Source organism: Melopsittacus undulatus, chromosome 7 (genome assembly GCF_012275295.1).
Source record: "Melopsittacus undulatus isolate bMelUnd1 chromosome 7, bMelUnd1.mat.Z, whole genome shotgun sequence".
NCBI classification, from domain to species: Eukaryota; Metazoa; Chordata; class Aves; order Psittaciformes; family Psittaculidae; genus Melopsittacus; species Melopsittacus undulatus.
The window spans coordinates 71,636,362-71,646,304 of NC_047533.1; the positions used below are offsets into that span (position 1 = coordinate 71,636,362).

The 9,943-nt window shown below is 44.7% G+C and overlaps 1 protein-coding gene across 1 annotated transcript; it reads right to left on the minus strand.

Annotated features, from left to right (window-relative positions):
• Window positions 1-2,103: 2,103 nt before the first annotated feature.
• On the minus strand, window positions 2,104-3,721 carry STBD1 (starch binding domain 1). Its single transcript, XM_034065065.1, has 2 exons — window positions 3,486-3,721; window positions 2,104-3,363 (listed from the first exon to the last, which is right to left on the minus strand). Exons 1-2 carry the CDS (start codon window positions 3,709-3,711, stop codon window positions 2,582-2,584), a joined length of 1,008 nt encoding a protein of 335 aa, XP_033920956.1. The 5' UTR covers window positions 3,712-3,721; the 3' UTR covers window positions 2,104-2,581.
• Between the last annotated feature and the right edge of the window lie 6,222 nt (window positions 3,722-9,943).

Consider the following 9,943-nt stretch of genomic DNA (forward strand, 5'->3'; position numbering starts at 1 on the left):
GGAAATGCAGGTTAGATATAAAAGTTCTTTACTGTGAGGGTGGTGAGACACTGGAACAGGTTGCCCAAGGAAGTTGTGAATGCTCCATCCCTGGCAGTGTTCAAGGCCAGGCTGGACAGAGCCTTGGCTGATAGGGTCTAGTGTGAGACATCCCTACCTACAGCCAGGGGGGTTGGAACTAGATGATCTTATGGTCCTTTCCAACCCAAATCAGTCTGTGATTCTATTAATGTTAAGTATATTGTTCATTTAAATGTATTGTTATTAAAAAAATACAATTGCCATTATAGGCATTAGGTCAAGCACAATTTTACCTGTTCAGTTACAGCTGTAAGTTACTGACTGAAACCCACATAGACATATTGTGTGCTCTCTGGTGGTGCATATGGATAGGATTTAAGAGCTTTGTTTATACACAGTCAGCAGAGTCATAATTAAACCATACAAATATTGCTCATCTTAATATTTACTTTTTAATCCAGGGTGTGGATATGTCCTATTTTCCTTTTAAGTTTATAAAGTAATTAAAGTCCCCTACTAGTTTGCAGTTGAGAGAGTTGAGGACTAGTACATACACATGCTGATATGTTTAAGACCACTGAAACAACATCAGCCACCTACTGAATCATCAGCTCCATCCTCTCCCTTTTGAGTTAGTGGACAGAAATGGTACCACCTTCCTCTCAGACCTGCAGTACTTCTCCCACAGTAGTTACAGGGCTACTTCTCATCCTGGACAAACAGTTAACAGAAAGCTTACAGTCAGTCTTGAGGTCAGCTCCTACCCCCAATTCCTAACCTGTTCTCTTCTGTAAAAGACCCCTTGAAGGAAATAGGATTTATTCTCCCAAATCTTCAGGTTGCTCGATGCAACCAGAGAGCAGACTTAACTGAGCTACAGAACAACTTGCTCTGTCACACAGCAACAGCTGGGAGGAGTTTCTTTTATGTGAGAGCACAGAAACTCTTAACTTATCAGTGCAGTTGTTCACTTACCTTGGTCTCTTTCCCTCTCACCCTCCCTTCAATGCCTGATGCAGATTTTCTTCAGCTAGAGTTGGAACTAGATGATCTTAAGGTCCTTTCCAACCCTAACCATTATATGATTTTGTGATTATGCCTGTGCAAGCAGGCAGCCTAGCCTGCTCCCAGTGGGTATGTTCAATGAAATAGCTGGTGCTGAAGTCCCAGTAACAGCATTCCAGACAGCTGTTCTTCACAGCAGCTCTGGTATTATCCCACCAACTGGGTGCCCATTAACCATTAGATGCAGGAGGTAAGCTGCTGAAGCTCATCTTCCAGTCCATCACCAAAACCCTGTCCATTCCACATGTTCAGACTGCTCCACCATGCAAAGCAGGAAAGACTTAGCAGAGACAATTTGATCAGCAATGTGCTGTTGAATTAAATGTTCCAAACCAGCATACTAATTTATGCATGTCCAGAACTCCTACAGAACTATGTTCTTCAGAGCAAGTTCATTCCAATGAAGGAGCACAAGCTAGACCTAGGTTCCTCATTATGGAAAGAAGAGCTTGCTTAAATGGCAGCATATGTTTGTAACAAGAACTGGCAAGTACAGCAGCTTTCTGCCCTATAAAAATATCACCTGATAGAAGCTGGAAGTATTCTACATTATCCATCATACTAAAAGGCCACAACTTAAATTTGTGTTGAAAAACCTTACCTTGGAAAAAAAAACATGAATTTAAGCTAAGTAGTTGTTAACAATACTGTGGTATTGTTTCTAGGCATGCAAAATATGCCCTCTAACTCTTATTTCAGCAACAATCCTATTCCCTAGCCATCAGCGCAGTCCAGGTTTTTTAAAAGCCTGCTCCCACCCTGACAAAGTAATACATTAAGCCAAGGACAGTCCTCCCTGACCTTTGCTCTTCTCCCAGCAGGATAATCTGACTAAAACAGACCCACTTGCCAAGCATCTGAGCAGAGGTGCTTCCTGGAAAGTAAGGAGTAGAGACTAAGGTACTCTAGGCTTAAACCTTTGTTACTCCAGTCACACTTCAGGAATTCTTTAGCGCCAAGATTTCAGGCCAAGTAACTCACTTCTATCAAAGTTAATAAATTGAGTCAGTTCACTGGTCAAGTTGTAACAGACCATCAGTCTTAAAGCATTTATTGTTTACTTAATACATTACATAAGTTAAAACACCTAAGTTCCTATTACAGTGTAGGCAACCACACTTCCTAGTATGCCTCAAAAGCCGTAAGCAGTCAGTGCAGAGATGCATTCATCCCATAGCCTTGTGCAAAGCAACACCAGCTCCAGTCCAGGGGCCAGATTTACCTAGCCAGGCAGCTGCTTGGAACACTGCTCATGCCTTTGTAGCCTACCTTGCACATCTTCAAAACATACTTGAGGTTCATTTTTCATGTTGCCAAACCATTTCCTAAAGGGGGTGGCAGAGATCTGCTGCTCATGCAGTTGAACCAGGTTTGAAACAGGATTTACAGAGCTCTGCACTTGAGAAGGTCTCCTACTGCAGACAGGGTGAAGTTTAGGGGTTCTATGATTAATCTAAGCAGGTCTGACCTTAGATAAGCAGCTTCCAAAATCCCATTAATGGTGTCCCCACCACTGATGAACAACTCTATCCTCATGTTCAGTCACCAGGGTTCTGTTACCACATTCTTCCCAGCGTCTCACCTTCCCATTCTCCACCAAGATAAATTTCCACTCAACTCTGGTGTCTACTGGCAGACTAACAGATTCAGACCAGAAGTCGTCCTTGTCATGCTTGAGGGGAACATAGCTGTGCCACTGGCCAAGACACTCGTGGTCACCAGTAACACCAATGAGCTGAGCAGCCGAGTGGGTGATGTAGTGCACACGGAAAGTCACGTGGATGTTTTGAAACATGGGGGGCACGGCTGCAACTCGCTTGGCTCTCAAATCCCCATCAGGGCAGTCTCCTTGTTCCCATTCCTTGCTGTCTGCGTCTTCCATTCTGCCATTCTTGTCAGCCTCCCCCCAAGCCAGATGCTCAGAAACAACTTCCCAGTCTTCATGTTCCAAGTCCCTACTCTCCTGACCTTGCTGTTCCTCACTTCTATCCTTACAAACACCATCAGGGGCTCCTGCCGAGTTCATCACACACCATCCATCACTTTCCTGTCCCATCTGGGGTCTTGGTTTGCCAGCCTGGCTTCCATGGACATCAGCTGGATGCTCCCTGGAGCCAGTAGCACCCTGCTTCAGCAGCAGCTGCTCCATCTCCAGCGGTTCACTGGAAACTCCACCACCCTGAACATGGTTAAGCTCTTCTCTTGGCCCAGCCAACAGACACTCTCCTGGCTTCCGAGTGCTGGTCAGGGCAGCAGCCTTGGTCTCTTTAAGATCCTCTAGAAACAGAACAGGGATGGTTTTAGCAGTGCAGTTAAGCTTTACAGCAGCAAACCAAGTCCTCGCTTGCGCTTGGGCAGACCGGCACACCCCGTCCCCCAGCCGTCCCCCCGCCCGGTACCTGCGGCCGCCGCCGGTGCCTCACCGGCCACCTCCTCGCCTCGCCCATCACCTCCGCCGTACCAGAACCAGGCGACGAGGGCGGCCAGCAGCCCCACCACCAGCGCTGGCCACAGCCCCGGCCACAGCCAGCCCCAGCCCCGGGCCTCGGCGGGCAGCGCGGCCGCGGGGAAGCGCGGAGGAGCGGCGGGCGGCCGCAGGACGGGCGGCCCGCGGTCACGGGCCATGGCCGGGCACTCGCACTGCAGCCGCCGCCGCCCGCCCGGCGCCGCTTTAAGCCGGGACCCGGCCCCGGGGAGGAGCCGGCCCTGAGGCTGGAGGCGGCTCTTGTCGGACGGGCGGGAGGGGGGGGGGAAAGGGCAGGTCAGGGTAAAAAAGGCAAAAGTGAGGTGAGGAAAGGCTTCCTCTTCCCTGCTCCCTTTTGTATCATCTCCCCTTTTCCCCCCTTCTCTTTCCTCATTTGGGGTCTGTAGTTAGGCAGTCCACACAAGGTAGCCACATATAATGCAAAAATGAGGGCAGAGGACACACAGAAGTTAAGGACTGGATGAGTGAGGTTCTTCCCTATTTCTGTTGTAGGTGCCGCAGAAGTTTATGCAGCTTAATTCTAGCATAGTGATGACTGCATGCTGATGTATGCTGTAGCTGGGGTAACTGATTTGCTTTGTACTTTTAATGCCTGACCTGATGAAAATCCATTTTTTTCCCTGGTATCCCTAAGCAAGTGAGATTGAATTCACTATTAATGTTGTCACTTCTGCAACTAAAGACTACAATTGGATTTCTTAACACTGTCCTGCGCTTCTGTCTCCCTCTGCTCAGGAAGCTTTTTTGGGCTACCAAGACTTCAGAGTCCATTAGTGCAGAGGATAATTGATGTTCCTTTTAATTTGCCTTTGTTGTACTACTCAAGTTTCCTCTTTCAGCAATGATGTCAAATTGTATTTCACAACTAAGAGGTTATACAGATAAATCTCACTAGGAACTCAAAGAATTTGGTAAATGCAACTTATGACTTCATGTTTTGGTAGTTCTAGAGTGGCAAAGTGTAAAAATGTTTGTGGGTGTACATTACTAACACCAAAGATTAACCCCAGAGGAGAAGTTAGGGGAGGCAATTCTGTGCAATCTGACTGCTGCCTTTCTGAAACCCATTCTCTTTCTCTGAACAAAGGAGTTGTCATTACTTGATTTCTAAAGCCCACTGATGAGATTTTATCGGCTATCTCATTAGAAAAGTCTATTTCCAGTGTGTGAACTTCTTAATCTTTCCGTGTCATTTGGAGCAGTGCTACCTCAGCTTAACAGGACAGTAAATGTCATTTGAATTTATAGAAGCACAAGTGTGCAGCCTTCAAGCGAAGTTCCCTGGCTGATATGGAATATGGTGGCCTGTGCCAATGCACAGAATTCATGATCTACATACTTTTCCTTTCTTTGCTTGGCACAGTAGCTAAGACAGCTTCTCGGAAGCATTCCTCCAGCAAAGGGCTGAGCTTGTGTAAAATAAAATATCTACTTTGGTACTTTAATGTCTGGATGTGTTCAGGCCTGTGCTAAGCATGCACTGCTCAGATCTTCTGCTCAATAATACAGTGAAAGAAAAGAACTGAGAAGCCAGGACCTGCTTGGGCACTTTCTCAGGGAATGTGGTTTTGGGTGCACTCTCTTACCACTGCTGATGCTTCAAGGCCAGCTCAGCCTTGCTACTTAAAACAGACACTTGACTGTAATGAGTTGTGCTAACTACTGAAGCTCTTTGCATAGTAGATGATATTTTCCCAGTTTCCTTACATTTCTTTTTTCTAGCCTTCAAATCAGAGACAGTCCCATTGTACACCGCCTTGCTCAGCTGGGATTATTAGTTAGGGCACCTACTGTTTGTGAGGTAGTATGTGTGTACTGAAGTTAAACCTTCTAGTCATCTCCCTGAAGCAGAGCAGACAAAAATCCTTAACTATTGTGTTATGAGACTAAAAGAGCACCTCTCTGGCACTCCTCAGCACAGATGAAGAGGTAGTGTTTGGAGCTGCTAACCACATTTCTTTTCTTAGATATATTTGAGAAAGCAGCTTAGGAAGGAAGAGACACCAAGCTGACACAGCTTAGAAGTGACTATTACAGAAATCCTTAAGGAACAGTTTATTTTGGAGGACACAAAAGGCGCATGATGAAAGGCAGAGTGCTTCTTTAATGGGAAAGGAAAGAGCAAAGGTCTCCTCAGTTCTATTCATCTTCCATGTTCATACAACTCTCTTCTGTTGCCAGACTGTTTTTCACCCATTATCTCCAGAAGAAAGTAAAGCAAAGCATACAGATTACTTTGAGTGCTCAGAGAGTACCTGTTGTTACTAGAAATGTATTTGACTGCATAACTAGTATATACACTAAATGTATAGGGTATAACTAGTTTTAGGTTGCTGTGTCATGGTTGAAACAGTGATACCCTTTCCAGGTAGCAGTGCATTTGTGCTTTGGAACTCTTCTTAAGATGTCTGTAATTTATTTTCTGTTCCTTTTTTTTTAGAACAAGGTTCTTGGAGAGCACTAAGGCTGAAATTCCTGAGTCACTGATCACTCATTGAGTGTTAGAAGCAGCGATACTGTACAGAATAGTCATGGCCTAAGAGCTCACAGGATGCTGAGGTTCCTTTTCTGAAGCAAATACACAGGTTTACCTTAGGTAACATCCCCCTAGGTTTTGGTAGCCTTTCCTCCCTAGGGATTCTTGAAATGCTCACATCTCACATGGAGATCTCTGCCTTCTCTGGGAATTTCCGAAGCAGATTAACAGAAATGCTCCAAAATGCATTTTGTGTTTTTCTTGAAGCTTTCATTGGACCAACATGAAGGGACAGTACAATAAAGGAGTAAGAAAATAGTTTCTCCAAGCCTCAGGGGCACAGTTCTGATTCTGATGAATTCAAGACTTTAGTTTGTTCATGCAGCCATTTCTGATGTGGGGTTAGTTTGGAAGTTAGTGTTCTCTGAACACTGAGGCTTCATCCCACCGTTGTTCATTCTGTAAAATGGGATATCAGTTGCTGGACCATATTTTGAAAAGCTACGTGTTACTTTGCAGAATCACCAGCCCAGGATTAATTACTGTTCTGATATTAGGAGCCTCAAACCTGCAACTTCCCATTTCAAAACCAAGTCAGAGGGCAGATATTTGCTATTACAATTCTATAAACAACTGCACAACCATAGGTGTTATTGGGAAGGTCTAGCTCACATCTACTGTCTCAGATGAAGTTTCTGAAGTGTAGTCTGTAAAATGTGCCATCTAGTGTGGTGACAGGGAATCTCAGCTGTAGCTTAAGGCCCTGCTTAATCGGAATTCCAGTTCTGGCAGTCAGGGATGCTATTTCTGGAGCGCTTTTGAGCCTGGCCAGTGTCTGATACCATGGTATCCACAGTTGCAGTATTAAAGATGTTGGAGAGCACTGCTCTTAAACAAGCCTTGTGTGTGTGCAGTGCTTCTTCCAGTTTTATAATAGAACAAAATGGAAATATGAACACCTACACAACAAATACAAATAAGGGACCCTGCGGCTGTACTATCAGGGCATCTGCAAGATCCAGAGACAATTCAAGAATGAGTTTGGCAGGGAAGGCTTTATGGAGGCTTGCAGGGAGCTCTTCCTGAGGATGAGGACAGCACATGTAAAAATCCCAGTGGTGCTTTTATGAAGCTGTATTGAGGAGGGAAAGGAGAGCAAATCACATACCAGCTATTTGCTAGTGAGTTGGGTTGGGGTTTTTTTGCAGCCAAAGGAGTAAATAGTTTAACTGGAAATAGTCAGATTTGTTTGGGAATATACCTCTGTAGTAAAAGAGAAGGCACAGCAGAGTAGAGGAAGGCACGTAGGGGATATAAGGAGAAGGCAGAAGCACAGATGTAGTGGTGGATGCAAGTACAGAGGTAGGGTACTTTGTTCATCTCTTCTTCCTATCCCCAGCGAGAAGGTGTGCCCAAAGGCAGAGCTAAATGGAGATGGGCAAAGGAACAACATCATTTCGTAGATGTCTTAACCGTAGCTCACAAAGCCTAAAGTAGCTTTCCTTAGAAGCCAGGTTAAAATCTAGAATTCAAGACACTGCCATGGAGGTTTTCCTGGCAGCTGCTTCACACTTTCTGTGTTGGGTCCCCACCCAAACAGGCAGAAAGATGGTATGGGCAAAGTATTCACCTACTTTGGACCTGCATCAGACTCGAGAAGCCACAACCCTGTGCCATCCTTCTCCCATGGTGATTGCGAGCACCCCGGCTATGAGCTCTGAGCACTCTTCCCGGTGCAACATTTCCCAGGAGCCAGGAGGTGGCACATGAGGACCTTCTGTCCTAGATTGCTGACCCCCAAGTTGCTTTCTGCAGTAAGGGACTGAAGAAAGGGAGAGCAGAGAAGCAGGCAGGTTAGAACTGGTGGGAGTGGTGCCCTCAGAACTGGCCTTCAGGGTAGTTAGTAATAAGGATACCCCCAGATCCAAACCCACTTTACATTACCAGCCATTAAAATCTGGAAGGCAGCCAGGGATGAGCTCTTTCTCATAATGAATCAGCACAAGTGTCTATATGTCTTACAGTGCAGGAAAGCCAGGCACCATAAGGGCCTTTCCTTGTGTCCAGAGAATCAAAGCAATAGGCTGAAAGGGACCTCTGGGGTCCAGTTTGCTAGTCACCTGGAGGTCATCTGTAAATGCATTTATTTTTAAACTCCCCTCCAACATGCACTTGGATGGCAAATACATTTCTGCCTGTCAGCAGGCACAGGTTCCCAACCACTGCCAGTTACAGAGTTGAATGTTTATCATTCTTATTGTGAAATCCAAGTATTGTAAGACAGTAAAGCTTAGCTATATCTTAAGGGCTTTGTTCTTCATAGCCACCAACATAATTGTAGAGGGTCCATGTGTTCTCTACAAAAAGCAACTCCTAACAGTCAAGAAGCGCTGGTCCTTTTTACCCTTCTGCCACAAGACAGCATCAACCTACTGATGATTATGTGGCTGGTTTGAAAGAGCAATAAACCAGAGCCTTCAAGATGATGTATTAAATATTTAACTGTCCTTTCTGTTAGAAAATCATTGTTAGTTTGTAACCTAAACCTGTCCTCAAGAAATGTGGGAAGCAAAGTATTTCCAGTGTCTTTTTATCCCCCTTGTACTTAATTGGATCTTCTGATGCATGCCCTCAGTTATCTCTTAACTGTATTAGAAACTCTGCTTGCTCTATCCTGGCATGCTAGTCACAGGTATTGCAACCAGGCCTGAGGCTCTCCACATTTTCTTTAGAATTTCTTTCCATCTTTCCAAAGAACAGGAACCAAAGCAGGACATAGACATCACCCCCAGAGGTGGTCCCACCCAAGCTGAGAAGCAGACAGCTATCTCATGTTTGGCTTGGTTCTTACAATAGGATGGTTCCTTTTTTTTTGCATGAGGATGTGGCTGACATTTACAACCTACCAGAATCTTCATATCCTTCCCTTGCTTAACTCCTACCTCATCAGTTGTTCCTCATTCAGTGTTTGCACAGCTGAGAAGTTCTGCTTCAGAGAAGTCATTTGGCCCTGGTTTTGCACTCCCTTATTTGTCAGGTTTTGTCCAACATGTCAAGATCACTTTGAATCCATTTGAAGGCCTTCAACCCCTTTGTAGAGTTTTCTAACTGGGTTCCATCTGCACATTGAATAGATTCTTTGAAAGAACACCAGGTTTCCATGAATGTTCAAGGAAACAGCTTGTGATTCTGAATTTCTTCTATTATTTTTCCATATTATAATGCATTTCACTCTTGCTTAGCTTACTCAAAGCATCAAATGGATCTAATACCATTCTTTACTACTTACCCATAGTAACCTGACTTTTAATTCCTTCTTGGGTTTGAGGAAGAGCTTATGGCTTGCCCAGGCCAGACTCTTGTTTTAGTTCCTTAATTTTCTCTGTATTTGTGTACTGTGCTAGTAGCATCAAGGAATGACAGCTTCCCATAAACCCCCTTTCCTCAAAGATTTATTTCCAATGAGCCATTCATTATTTGACAGCTTTTTTAGTTTATTAGTCACCCTTTTTGCAAGTCATGCTTTCTATTTTGTTGTTCTCCGTTCTCTTTTCTCTTAGCTGGTACAGTTGTATTTCATGATTGATGACTGATGTTTTTTCCCTCCTCCTGGGTTAGAATCAAATCCTTTATCAGGATGCTACATATTTCTCCTCCCCATAATAAACAGCCAGGGATGTATCCTTATTTATAAGGCAGTATCAGCAGTCTTTCATGTGCCTTGAAATACAGTTTTGCTGACATCAGATCTGCGTTCCCTATTCTGAAACTGTTCCTGCAAGTTCCTCTTCCCGAGTCAAATTTTTGAGGGATGATGCCATTGGTCACTTAGTCATGTGCTGCATTGGTCTGATGACAGGAGAAAGCATGAAGTCCTTTCCCACTCAGTCATGTTA